Genomic DNA, 15,115 nt, shown 5'->3' with positions numbered 1-15,115 from the left:
TAGACAGTGTATTAAAAAGCAGAAACATCACTTTGCTGACAAAGGTCCATACAGTCAAAGCTGTGACTTTTTCAGTAGTCATGTATGGATGTGAGTGCTGGACCATAAAGAAGCTGAGCGCTGAAGAATTGATGCTTTCAAACTGTGGCGCTGGAGAAGACTCTTGAGAGTTCCTTGGAGAGCAAGGAGATCCAACCAGTCAATTCTAAAGGAAATCAGCCCTGAATATTCTTTGGAAGGACTGATGCTGAAGTGAAGGTCCAATATATTGGCCAACTGATGTGAAGAGCTACCTCACTGGAAAAGACCCCAAAGCTGGGAAGGATTGAAACCAAAAGCAGAAGGGGAAGCAGGGGATGAGATGGTTAGATAGCATCACTGACTCAATGGACACGAATGTGAGCAAACTCCAGGAGACAACAGAGGACAGAGGAGCCCAGCATGCTGTAGTCCATGGGGTCGCAGAGTCGGAGATGACGGAGCGACTGAACAACAACAAAGATAACCAAAAGGAAGCCCTCTAAGGGCTTCCCTGGTGGCTTATGTGGTAAAGAGTCTGCCTGCAATGCAGGAGAGGAGGGTTTGATTCCTAGGTTGATCAGATCCCTTGGAGAAGGGAATGGTAACCCACTCCAGTATTCTTGCCTGGAGAATTCCATGGACAGTGGAGCCTGGCAGCTACAGTCCATGGGGTCACAAAGAGTTGGACAAGACTGAATGACTTTCACTCACTCACTCACTCACCTAAAATCAATTTCACAAATCCACACACATACACACAAAAACCTTGGCAAAAGCCATTCATTCATTTTTCTTGCATGAGCAAAACTTAAAACTTAAGTCTGCTTTCCAAATCTTCTAATTCCAGTAGGTCAGTTTTAACCTGCTATTCATTTCAGTCTAAAGTTTATTTATTCTCATTTGTGGAAATGCTGAAATAAGAGTCAAAGAATGAAAATATTGGAGTTCTTACCCTTGGAAGATTTTTCCTTTTCCTGTTTGCAACTTCTCCAGCTCGGAAAAGCTTCCATTCAGTTAACGTGACTGGCAATGTAGTATCCTTTGTGAGCTTTGACCTTATATAAGCTTGTGAGTTCTTCAGTTCCATAGTCTTCCGGTGAAGGAAATGAGGTTTGGGAGGAAGCTAGAAAAGAAGAGGTATTGGTAAGGGTAAGATTATCTAGGTAATGCCTATGTTCTCAAAGTCAAAGCTATCCTCTCCCAAATATTTATCTTTCCTTTAAAATCATCTCAAGTGAGGATTCTGCCTGCAAGGTAGGAGACCCAGGTTCAATCCCTGGGTCAGGAAGATCCCCTGGGGAAGGAAATGGCAACCCACTCCACTATTGTTGCCTGGAGAGTCCCATGGACAGAGGAGCCTGGCAGGCTACAGACATGGCTTAGTGACTAAATCACAACTACCACCACCACCAAGTGAGGATACCATACTTTCTTTTCCACTGTAAAGAAATTTCTCAGGATTCGAATCCAAAGTTCTTCTACAACAATGTAATTGAATTTACAGAGAACAACAGTTCAGAGTCCTCATTAGGTCAAGGCAGCCTTTGCTTTTGGGAGTGGTGAGTGCTCTCAGGAACCAGACAGGTAATTTAGGCCACAGGTGATGGAGCTGTGGTAACCAGAGTGAACTGAAAGGTTTATGGCTTGTCCAAAGGTGTTTACATTCAAGTTTTTTGAAGTGCTAAAAAGCAAACAAAACCCCTCCCCAAAACCAAATTTAAAAGATAGTTTTGTGCTGCTTCCCCCAAAACAAAGAACAATAAACCCATATTTCAGTGCCTTTCAGTTTCGGCCCTAACTAAACCATTTTAACCTTTTTTTGTAGGGATCATAAATAAGATTCTAATGTTTCTTATATTAATTCTCTGGTTATACCTTGGGTGTTCTGAAAGCACTTTTAGGGGGTGGGAGCTTCCATGCTGAAGGGGATCTCCACAAGGGCAAAGGCTGCACTGGAATGTCTTCATATGGATTTTCTTTGGTGGGATCTTGAAAAAAAAAAAAGGAAAATAAGAAAGTTTAGAGGAAGGTAATTACATGAGAACAAAGTGACTACACGTAAAAGGAAAAGAAAAAACTGACTGGTTCAGCTCTCTACTCTACGTTGCTTTAGGGATATAGGTCTTAAAATCAGTGGTACTTTACACTTACAAACCACTCAGGCGTCTAGCCAATCTAAAAGAATTCGCAAGGTACCACGCTGCAAAAGTCTACTTCTGAACTGAAGAGTCCACTAAACTAGATGTAAAATCCATTCAAGAATAAAGGAATTTATACAACAAAGTTTTCAGTATTAAAAAGGAAAATCTACAGCAAGACATGCTTGATTGTAAAAGAAAATACCACACTCTACTTAAGGGCTGCCCCAACTACATACTCATTAAATTGAATTTTAGAGTTTGTGAACACCTACATATGATATCCTCATAGATATTGTCCTCAGACTGTGTGTAATAAAGTGCTGAGCCAGAATTTCTTCCAAGTTCTTCATGAATCTTCCGTGAGTTCCGATTTCGAAAGTGCTGAATGTCCTCAAACTCAAAGGATTTCCTTAAGAAAGGAGATACACTTTAAGGTTGTATCTTTTAAAACTATGGCATGACAAAAATTAACAAGTAAAGGATTTGTGTGAAAAATTACAAAGATGTTTTTATCATATACCTAAAAATAATAAATTAGGCTGGAGCCTTATATGAACCATGAGAAAATTGAATGTTTTTAGCCAATTGCATGGGCTTCCCAGGTGGTGCCATTGGTAAAGAATCCATCTGCTGATGCAGGAGACAAGGGACGTGGGTTCAATCCCTGGGTCGGGAATATCCCCCGGAGGAAGGCATGGCAACCCACTCCAGTATTCTTGTTTCTAGAATCCCACGGACAGAGGAGCCTGGCTGGCTACAGCCCATGGGTTGCAAAGAGTCAGACAGGACTGAAGCAACAACTTACCACGCACACAGCCAGTTACATTCATGTTCTTCTTTGGGTACTTTATTAAATTTACTCTCTAATAAAAAGTGAGACTACAGCCAGCATGCCCCAAATGAAATAGAAGAACGTACTAGCTTCCCTATATATATATATATATATTTTTTTTTTTTTCCCCTATATATTTTTAAAGATAGAAAATGGAAGTTTTTCAGAAACAGACTCACAGACTTAGAATGAACTTATGGTTGACGGGGAGGATGAGGGAAATGAATAGTTAGGGAGCTTGGGGTCGACATGTATACACTGCTATAATTAAAATGGATAACCAACAAGGACCTACGGTATAGCACAGGGAACTCTGCTCAATGTAATGCGGAAACCTGGCTGGGAGGGGAGTCTGGGGAGAAGGGATACATGTATATGTATTACTAAGTCCCTTTGCTGTCCACCTGAAACTAATATAACATTGTTAATCAGCTACACTCCAATACAAAATAAAAAGTTTTTAAAAAATAACTTGGCTAACATGTAGATCCACTGTCTTCCAGGTACATACATTTTATGAATATTACTTGATATGATCATTAAACTATCTCAGCACCGTAATTACTTTTTTTCCCTTGTGATGAGAACTCTTAACATCTCTTAGCAACTTTCAAATATACACTATTATGTTATTAACCAGCTTTATTGTGGCATATCAAATTGCTATGTTGCACACCTGAAACTCATATAATGTTACATGTCAATTATATTTCAATAAAAATTTTTAATTAAAAAACGTAAGTTTTTCTACGGTTGTGTCAGAAGATTGTCTTAGATATTACCTGCACTCCTAATACTCTTGTAGGTATTTTCCCCTTGGGTCAATCAACATTTGTATATCAAATTAGAGGTGTAACCCACACATGGAAATGGAAATTGGCTTGAAAAGGAAAAAGCTCAATGGTTCTCAAAGGAGAATACTGAAAATCATTACCTTTCAAATAAAAACATACCTTTTAGATCTCCCTCTGATTTTTCCACCATATTTCTTTGGTTCAGGTTCCTGAGAAGAGGCCACAGAAGATTCTGCACAAGAATTATTTTCACAGTATTTTTCGTCACAGTTTCTTTCTTTATATGGCATAACGCCAGATTCAGATAAATATCTGAATGTCCTACGAGGTTTTGGCAAAGGATTTATCGAAGGTCCACATTCTTGTCCCTCAGGCTCAGAGTAAATGTTTTCTAAGCTCTTCGTTACTCCATATGAACTATTCAGAACTCTGAAATTCAGTTCTTTTTCTGAAGAGCCACAATGCTCTAAAGCCAAATTTAAGACTTTATCTGGGGAAAGTGCTTCTATTTTCTTCCACAATATTTGTGAGGTATAGAAATTTCCCGGAGGTAATGAAGTCTCTGGATCTAAAACTTCTTTCCAATTTTCAATTTGTTTGACCCGAGAACACACCCAGTTGGGTTCTGATTCATTTTTAAATAAGCGTGTATCATCATATTCACGTTTTTCACTTTCATCCTCACTTTGATTGTGGCTTTTGACATCTTCATTAATACTCTGAACAACATTTTGAGTGTTGGTTACATCCAACTTTTTGCTCTTTCCCTCAGCAATAGGCGTTTTCTTAAGAATCTCTTGATTACAGTTATTATATCTCACTCCAAAGTCCTTTGGATGCCACTTATCTGGGTTAGATATACCATTAGTTCTTCCTTCCCACTGGGAAATTTTTTGCTTGATGTTTTTGCAGTGGCTTCTTGACAGTGTATGAACAGCAGAACGAGAAAAGCCAACATCCATGTTCCCAGTTGGGTGCATGACAAACAATGAATTTTACTAAGGTTCCATCAGAAGTCACTGTGAAAAACTATATTCATTATCTCACGAGTTAGAATCCAAAATATTCCAGTATTTTCCTTTCATCTTTAACTTGAAAATCTTTTTTTAAAAAGAAAAATTCTTATCATCGATCCTTGTTGAAAATGGCTACAGCTCTATCTTGAATAATCCTATTAAAATGAGATGAATATGTTAACACAGTTTTATAATTTCCTAATTTAAATTCCACTAAAACACTGCCCACCTATCCCTAAATAACTCACTTATATTTCATATGTAAAGATGTGCCTGTCATCCATTAAGTAATTCAACTTCATTAAGGCATTCCTAAGATAGTGGCATAATATTACAGAGAAAATATTATTTATGGTATTTCTCAAACTACCTGCTTTCATGTTCTGCATATTTCCTAATATTAAATAGAATGAGGTTTTATAAGAGATTATAATAGTAGTATACAACATTATTTTGTAATAAATCAATTCTTTTTTTAAAAGAAACTTTAATATTTATTAGACTGATTGATTTGGCTGCATATTGGGTCATGAGGGTTTAGCTGCCCTGTGGTATGCGGGACCTTAGTTCCCTGACCAGAGATTGAACTTGCATCCCCTGAATTGAATTTTTAACCACAAGACCACCAGGAAAATCCCCATAAATCAATTATTTATGAAACTTTCACTTAATGAAACAGGAGCAACAGAGTACTATCAGAAATACATCTCAAATACCAATAGTTTATGTATAATTTCAGAGGAAGAGTCAATTAGTCTGGAAACACACCAATAGCTGATTTCCTTTTCTAGTCCTATGTTGAGAGATAATATTAGTTCATCACATACCCTTATTTCAACCTTGCTATTAGCAGCCCAGAATTTCATATTGTTTTGTTTTTTAGTTGCTAAGTCATGTCCAACTCTGCCACCCCATAGACTGCATCCCGCCAGGCTCCTCTGTCCATAGAATTTCCCAGGCAAGAAGACTGGAGTGAATTGCCATTTCCTTCTCCAGGGGATCTTTCGGACCCAGGATTCAAACCCACATCTCTTGCATTGGCAGGCAGGTTCTTTACCACCAGGGAAGAATTCCATATACACAGAGCTGAAGACAATCCAAGGTGCCATCAACTACCAGTTACTTTGAAATGTAATTACTTATTTCATCACTAACTGAACTTTCCGCATCTCTGCCACCACATCCTTGACCCAAGTCAGCAAAAATACTTACAGCTACTGTCACATCCCTTCCTTTCATGCAGAGGCTTCACTCATTTAGGCCCATTAACTGTTTCCTCAAATGCAAAGTTTGGCAGAGAACTTTTCCTAGTAACTGAGTAAGGACCTGGTCTCAAGTTCTACTGTATACTGGTTAAAAATAGCAACTGATTCAATACTTCCTGAGGCAGGGGTCATCCTTCCTTGAGCTTTGTCTGTGTGGCCTTGATTAACAGGCAGGAAAAAGTCTTGGCCCAGCTCTGTCAGTGTCCCTGACCAAACCGATACATATACGACACACACATACACAATTTATTGTAGGCAGAGCAACTGCTAATCAGGATTTCTATCAGTTTAAACTATTTCTTCAAGTTTGTAGAAAAACCAACTCTGCTAGCAAGTAAACTTTGATGAGGGTCTGATGCAAAGAAAAAGATGTTTAAAAATCTTAAGAAATTAAACTCACATGAGTGAACAAAAAAAAAAAAAAAAAAAAAGCATAGCACCTAAATATAAAAGCTGTTGTGCAGAACTCTTGACAAAAGACGAAAGCATAGACTCTGAACCTCAAATCAGCTTCTACTGCTCATTATTAAAACTCTGAAAATCCTCTCCTACTTTCTGATGTTTACAGAGGATTCCTAAGGCTTTTTAAAGGTGTCTTTGAGGCTCAGGTTTTCTTCACTACAGACAAAATAGGAATTTTTTTCTCTTTACTGTGAGACTAGTTGAGGTTTTGATACTTGTTAACTTTTTCATTACTCTTCCCTTGTTAATGTGTTTTAGGTATGAATGGGTCAAACTGAGAAGAAAAAGATGAAAACTGGTTTGGGCTAAAAAAAAAAATGTTTAACTCGAAAAGTACTGGCAACAAATGGAATTTGTTGTCTATGGAATCCACATACAAATATAAATGATGTGTGTTCATGGTGTTTCAGGGGCAACAGAGCAGCATAGCACCATGGAACTCCTAATGTATTAATTGGTAGGCAGTATGCAGAGAAATACTACTTTCTCCTAAATGTGTGTATTAATACATGGCAGCTTTTTAAAATTGATAAACTATATCAAAGCCAAAAATTTTTAATGTATTCTAATTAGATTGATGCCTTCATTGATATTATAGAGAATCTATCTTTATACATCAATGCAAAGCTCTAATTTTTGCCAAATTAAACTTTTTGGAATGTGACTTGCCTAATCTTATATATAAGCTGTGATTTTGTCCTATCCAAAAAATAAGAATCACCAAACCAAGAGTTGCCTGTTTTTTCCTTACAGGCATCTCACATCTGATGGTCCTTTTTAGCCTAATTAAATTGAGTTGCTTTGCTACCCACCTCTTCCTGCCCCATGGCTCTCCTAGCCTGCAAGATTTATATCCCTTCCCCCACTCCTCTAGTTTCTTGCCTTGACCTCCACTACCATTAGACATTCTAATCTGTAAGTGCTGGCCCAGCTTTCCAGTCCTAGACCTCTCCAAACTTCATCTTTAGAAAACTTCCTAAAGCCAACTTATTTACATATTTGTTCATAGAGGTTGCTCTCTCAAGCTTGCCTCAACAGTTCTAACAGAAGCACAGATTAAGAAAATGTAACAGCTTCAACAATTTTTAAAATTTTGCTTCTTCTCTTAATGCTACAAAATGAGTCAAAGGCTTCTCCAACTATTATAGACCATTAAGTCAGGCAGGACTCACACAAAGAGAAACTAGAGCTCATGAGAAGCACAACGGACAACCTCAGCAGAAGAAACAGCAACTCACTCCCTCAGGGGAGCAAAAGTGTAAATGTGACAAACTAAGCATGATTTTAAAATATAATAAAACAGAATATTTGGAGTAAATACTAGGAGAAAAAAGGTACTAATCAATTTTCCCCCTATTCTTTTTCCCAAAGAGGTGATTCTTAATCATGTCCCTTTGTTTTTATTTTCTATTGCTTCTATGAGTGTTTACTTTGATCCAAGAAATACATCAACTATAGTTTGTCAGCTTAAGATGTAATTCATAATATAAACTATCATATATAGGATTTGGTGTTCTTAGCCTTTTAAGAGAAACCAACCAAAATCTATTCAGGTAAGTGAAATTCTCTGTAAGAAAGAGAATATTAATGTTCTATTTTACTAAATTCACGTCTACATAAGAAAGTTTCTCACTCCAAACCCTTTAAACTATTTTATTGATTAAATACAATCTGGCAAAATAGGAAGCATTTGGAATATTCTAAGTGTTAGTTGCTCAGTTGTGTCCGACTCTTTGCAACCCCATGAACTGTAGCCCGCCAGGCTCCTCTGGCCATGGAATTCTCCAGGCAAGAATACTGGAGTGGGTAGCTTATTCCCTTCTCCAGGGGATCTTCCTGACCAAGGGATCAAACTCAGGTCTTCTGCATTTCAAGCAGTTTCTTTACATTCTCAAAGTTGATTTTAAAACTGATAAAAGGGTATACTTTTATTTTTGGCTACACTAGGTGGTATGCAGGATATTAGTTCCCCAATCAGGGATCAAAGCAGTGCTCCCTGCATTGGGAGTGTGGAATCTTGACTACCGGATGGCAGGGAAGTCCCTAAGAGTATATTTTTAAATGATTAACGTTTTGTTATGTGAATTTTACCTCAATCAGAAAGGTTGATGAAAGGGACCAAGAAGACTCCCACTTTTGGTATGACATAATAATTGGACTAGACTTGCTTTCTCAACATAGATAACAATAAAACTGGTTACTAAATAAATGCTTTCAAATATTGGATAACAGCAAAGAACTCTGATTCTTGAAAAAGAAAAACAAATGAAGTGGACACCACAATGGCCCAGTTTTCACCTTCAAGGTTCTTTTCAAAAAACAGCATAGAACATGGTAATCATGCCCAACCAAGGAAAAAGAGACCAGCGTGTGGAGGGGCAGAGGCAAACGGAACCTTCAGGGTACAGTATCAGAGAGGAGGGAGCAGCACAGCGGAAAAGCTCCAGAAATCTAGAGGATCTACTTGAGTCATGGGCTGAGTATGTACAGGGTGATGTGCAGGGTAACACCGCACAAGGCTGGACAACAAATTACTGGGAAAGAACAGCTAATTACCCAGTAAGCTGACTAATACCCAGAGTTAACAAAGGTCTGGGCAATGTTCAACTTCAATGATCTACGCGAGGAGGCCTTGTCAAATAGCCAGTAATTCAGTAGAGACAGTAGGAGGTCACAGCTTCCCAGTTGGACTACACCAACCCTAGAGTGAAGGATGCTTTGCAGCAACCACAGAAAAGCTTTAAAAAAGCCTTAAAAGGATCAAGTTGACTCAGAAGTAATTTAAATACCCACATAAACAAAAGTCAATAATTTTTACACGACACCAAAATCTAGACGTGCTGCAATATAACATTTACAATATCCAGCATCCAATAAAAATCACTAAACATGTAAAGAAGCATGAAAATGAGACTCCTAATCAGGAGAAAAATCAGTTAATAGGAACAAAACCAAAAGTGACAGACATGATAGAGTTGGCAGAGAAAGGCTTTAAGTCAAATATTTTAAATATATTCATAAACTTAAAGAAAAATATGAACATAATGAGTAGAGAAACGGAAGATATAAAAACGAAAACAAAGAGATTAACTTCTGGAGCTTAAAAACACTTTATCTGAAATGAAAAGTTTGCTGGGTTATTTGAACAGCAGATTTATATACTGTAGAGGAAATGACCAGTGAAGTTGAGTAAGTAGTAACAGAAACTCAAAAACTAAAACAAAAACTGAAGCACAGAGAGCAGAAAAGGTTGAAAAAAAAAGTCTTACTAGAAATAAGGGGGTGGGAGTCAGGGGACAAATATTCAAGAAACAACAGCTGAAATTTTTCTAAATTTGATGAACACTCTTATCCCATACAGCCAAGAGGCTCAAAAAGTGCCAACAGGATAAATATAAGGAACGCCCTGCTAAGGCAAACCATAATCAAGCTGCTGAAAACTGATGATTGAAAATTCTTAAGAGCCAAAGGAAAGGATATATCTTATATACAGGAACAACAGGGTATATCAGAAAACAATGGAGGGATTTCCCTGGTGAGTCCAGTGGCTAAGACTCCAAACTCCCAATGCAGGGGGGGCTTGGTTTGATCCATGGTCAAGGAACTAGATCCCACATGCTATGACTTAAGCGTTCACATGCTCCATCTAAAGACCCTGCATGCCACAAGGAAGATCGAAGATCTTGCATGCCGCAACTAAGACCTGGTGCAGCCAAACAGATAAATTTAAAAAAAAAATTTTTTTTTTTAAAGGAAACAATGGAAAATATTTAGGGACTTTCACAGAAGCCTAGAGGTTAGGACTTGCCAACTTCACTGCCGCAGCCTGGGTTCAGTCTCTGGTCTGGTCCTGTCCTGCGTGCTCAGTTGCTCAGTCGTGTCTGACTCTTTCGCGACCCCACGGACTGCAGCACGCCAGCTCCTCTGTCCATGGAATTTTCTAGGCAAGGATACTGGAATGGGTTGCCATTTCCTACTCCAGAGGATCTTTCCGACCCAGAGGTTGAACCTGAGTTTCTTGTACAATCTCTGGTCAGGAAACTAATATCCCACAGGCACGCGGCGAACCCCCACCCCTTAAAAAAACACACAAAACAAAAATTTTAAATGCTAAGGGGAAAAAAAAACTGTGAATCTAGAATTCTAGACAAATCCTTCAAGACTTGTGAATTTGTCACTGCTGATCTGCACTCAGGGCCAGTGACATAATTTGTCGGCCCCAGGACAAGATGAAAATGTGAGGTCCCTTATTCAAAGTGCTTTAAAGGTATATACGAAGCTTCTTCCTTTTTCCTGGAAGTCTCCCTTTCAACTTGTCTCAGTTTTAAATTGATTACTTAATGTTTTCTGTAAAAAAAATTTTTAATTTAAATCATTTGCAAGCTTTTACCATTCATCTATATATTATAGAACACCATTTTAAATGCAAATATCAAAGCATGTAACTTGAATGCAGAATCAGTGAACATACAATTCCTATTTTGTGGCCTGTCCTGATGGGTTACTCCAGCTGGCCACAAGAGACAAATGTAGCCAGATTCAGGAAGGTTGGAAGGAGGATGAGAAGGTCCCCTCAGGCATGGTATCTAGCCAAGAGAATGCTCTCAAGCCTAGGTATACTTGGGAGGCGGGTGCAGATCCTCACAAGAACCTGGGAGCCCAGTCGTGTGATGTGGGGCGTGCACATGCTAACCTGGGCCTAATGGCTGCTGGAATCCCCCGCCTGCTACCCACCAAACCAAGAGGCCACGCTCTAGCTGAGGCAAGGTCTGGGCAAGTACAGTCAGGTGTCTCCCCATTTCACAGGCCTGCCTCTTTAACTCATGACAGACAGGTAACCCCTGAGAGTCTCTAAACCTCTACCAGAACACATTTGATTTCTGGATGGCGGTGGGCAATAGACTTGCCCCTGCAAAACCAACACCTCTGTTTGGTGGCTCGCTAGATATACCATGGTGCTGTCAGTATGGGGTGGGACAGCCATTTATACATCCAATTTCAACCCTCAAACACCCAAGCGTCTGCTGAGAGAGTACAGGGTGGCAGTCGTCAGAGGGTACAGGTGAGAAAAAGGCAATAGGGCAGGGCCAGATATGCCAGGGAGTCAGAGAGAGAAAGAAGACAGCTGGAATCCATACTAGCAAGATGGCAGGAAGGCAGACTGTTTATGAAGTGTGACTCCAAACCCCTAGTGCACACTATATTGTCTAATTAGACTTCACTTACAAAACTCAAATTCAAAGATAACATTTATCAGAATTTCTAGATGGCTACTGCACAGCATAAAATCCCACAGGGCCCTTCTAAGTGTGGGAACCTGTGTAACTACATTGATCATATGCCCATGAAGCTCGACCTGCTTACACCATAAGAAATGTTAAAGAAAGTTATCCAAATTGAAGAAAAATGATACCAGATGGAAATCCAGATATAAACAAAGAAATGATGAGAATCAAAAAATGCTACACATAGATAAATAAAAAACACATTGGACTTCCCTGGTGGTCCAGTGGTAAAGAATCTGCCTGCCAATACAGGGGACACAGGTTTGATCCCTGGTCTGGGAAGATTCCGCATGTCACAGGGCAACTAGGCCCGTGATTCACAACTAATGAGTCTGTGCTCTACGGCCCTTGTGCAGCAAAGACCCAGCGCAGCCAAAAATAAATAAATCCATTTAGAAAAACACATTTTTGCCATTATTAATCTCTAAAAATGATTGACTATTTACAGTAAACACAATAAGGTACTGTGGAATTTAAAATAATGTCAAAATAAATGTAAGACAAGAACACAAAGGAGGGAAAGAAAAATGGAAGTACAGAACTAAGCTTCTTACTTTACATATTAAGTGGCACATTACTTGAAGGGGATAGGTTGAAGTAGTATGGTGTAAATTCTAAAGCAACCACTAAAAGAAAAACAAGGAATAGCCAAGAAGTTAATAAAAAATATTAAATGAAATTCTAAAAAATACTCAACGCAAAAAAAGATGTGGGAGTGAGAAGAGACACAAAAAAAACAGCAACCACAAAATAACCACATGGGACAAACAAAAAATGAATAACAAGATGATATACTTAAATATGACCATACCAATAATTATGTTTTATAAATAAGCTAAGCTTTAAATAAAAGGCAAAGATGATCAAACTTGATAAAAAAGCAAGACCTAATTCTACACTTCTATAAATTGCACTTTGAATAAAAAGACATAGATCAAGTTAAAGTAGAGACAGAAATACTGAACACTATAATAAGAACACTGGATTGTCTATATTAAGATCAGACTCCTGGGCAAGAAAATTAGCACAAGTAAAGAGAGACACTTCAAAGATAATAGAGTCAATTCATCAAGAAGAACTACAATCCTAAATGTTTATGTACTTAATGATAGAATTTCAAAATGCAAGAACCAAAAATGTCAGAGCTAAAAATGACAAATGGACAAATCCACAATTTTAGTAAGTATTTCATCACTGTTCATCAGTAGTAATTGACAGAAAAACAGAAAATCAGTAAATATATACAAGACTTGAATACTACTATCAACCAACTTGACTTATAAGTGATATTTTAGAATACTACTCCCAACAATATAATTCAAATACACATAGAACATTTACCAACAGACCGTATGTTGAGCCATAAAATAAGACTTGATAAATTTAAAAGGATTGAAATCATTTTGAGAATGTTTTCTAACTCACAATGGAACTGAATTAGAAATCAGTTATAAACCAAAAGGAAAATCCCCAAATGCTTGGAAATAAACACTTATATTACAAAAGGAAAAAGAAGTTTAAAAACAATGAATGAGGATATTATGTCTTGGTGTTTTAAGTTGGAACACATTTTACCCCATTAAGTTTCAAGTTATATTTTAATTTTCTCTCCAGATTAAATGCTCTAGTTTAACATATGTCTAAATTATTTTACAGCCAATCCAGCACAAAATCTACCATTCTTTTCAAAGTTACATTTTTTCTAAACCATGCAGTGAAATTTGGGTGTCATCACTTCACCTAAGACATGAACAATAAATGATTTAATGTTCTCCCTCAAAAAGGAAAAAAATAAACCCAAAGCAAATGGAAGAAAAGAAAGAATAGTGAGTACTGATGAAACAGCAACACATGAATAATGGAAAAGTATTAATAAGACAAAAAAGTTACTTAAAAAGGTCAATAAATTGATAAACCACTAGGTAGACGAAATAAATAAAAAAGAAAAAAAGGACAAATTAGCAATATCAGGAATGAAAAAGGGGGCATCACTGCAGATCCCACATTAAAGGACATAAAGGACTACTATGAATAAGTTTATGCTAGTAGATTTGACAACTTAGACAAATTTCTTGAAAGAAGCAAAGTGACAAAACTGAAGTAAGAAGATCTAGGAATTCTGAATACCTCTATACTTACTTTAAAATTAATTTAAAATTTTTAATTAAAAACCTTTCCATAAAGAAAACTCCAGGTCTAGAGAGCGTCGCTGGTGAATTTCATTAATCATGTAAAAAATAATACCAATCTTATACAAACTCTCTCATAAAACAAAGAGAAACACTTTCCAACTCATCTTATAAGGCCAGCATCATCCTGTTAGAAAACCAGACAAAGATTTTACAAGAGAAGAAAAGTAAGACTCATGAAAAAAATGCAAAAATTCTTCTAAAATATGAGCCAGAATAATCCATAAATATAAAAAAGTGACTAAGTACAATTTAACAATGATGCAAAAGCCATCACATTTATGACATAAAGGGAATAAAAAACACTCACACTGGTCAAAATGGCCATCATCAAAAAGCCTACAAATAACCACTGGAAAGGGTATAGAGAAAAGGGAATCCTTGTAAACAGTTATTAGAAACATAAATTGGTGCAGCCACTATGGAAAACAGTATGGAGGTTTCTTTAAAAAAAAAAACTAAAAATAGACATATGCATCAGCAATCCCACTTCTGGGCATACATCTGGAAGAGATGAAAACTATAATTCAAAAGGATACATGCACCCTTATGTTCACAGTGGCACTATTTATAATAGGGAGATACGGAAACAACCTAAGTGTTTATCAACAGATGAATGGATAAAGAAGACGACTTGTGTACACACACACACACACACACACACACACACACAATGGAGTACTACTCAGTCATAAAAAAAGAAAAAAAATTTGCCATCTGTAACAACACGGATGGCCTTGGAGGGTATTATGCTTAGTAAAATAAGTCAAACAGAGAAACACAAATACTGTATGCTATCATTTACAGGCAGAATCTAAAAACTGAAACAAATGAATGAATCTAACAAAGCAGAAACAAACTCATAGATAGAGAAAACATCAGTAGGGAGACGGAAGGAGGGGCAAAATAAAGGGAGGTAATTAGGAGGCATAAAGTACTATGTATAAAATAAACAAGCTACAAGGTTATATTGTACAGTACAGAGAATATAGGCAATATTCCATAGTAAGTATAAATAGAGTATAATATATAAAAATTTTGAATCAGTTTCACACTTGAAATTAATATATTATTATATACCAACTATATCTCAATTAAAACAAACAGATG

The 15,115-nt window shown here is 37.3% G+C and overlaps 1 protein-coding gene across 2 annotated transcripts in view; it reads right to left on the bottom strand.

Moving 5' to 3' along the window:
- DENND2C (DENN domain containing 2C) overlaps positions 1–15,115 on the bottom strand; it is an 87,820-nt gene that overhangs the window by 35,389 nt on the left and 37,316 nt on the right. For both annotated transcript variants that reach the window (XM_061121084.1, XM_061121085.1), the window contains exons 2-5: positions 3,948–4,959; positions 2,435–2,571; positions 1,897–2,009; positions 974–1,144 (exon numbers count right to left, since the gene is read on the bottom strand). In XM_061121084.1, coding sequence (XP_060977067.1) covers positions 974–1,144; positions 1,897–2,009; positions 2,435–2,571; positions 3,948–4,768 — 1,242 coding nt within the window. In that variant the 5' untranslated portion in view covers positions 4,769–4,959. The remainder of the gene's footprint in view (positions 1–973; positions 1,145–1,896; positions 2,010–2,434; positions 2,572–3,947; positions 4,960–15,115) is intronic.

The sequence above is a fragment of the Dama dama genome, chromosome 20 (genome assembly GCF_033118175.1).
Source record: "Dama dama isolate Ldn47 chromosome 20, ASM3311817v1, whole genome shotgun sequence".
Lineage (NCBI taxonomy): Eukaryota > Metazoa > Chordata > Mammalia > Artiodactyla > Cervidae > Dama > Dama dama.
This window is presented reverse-complemented; position numbering and strand designations above follow the sequence as displayed.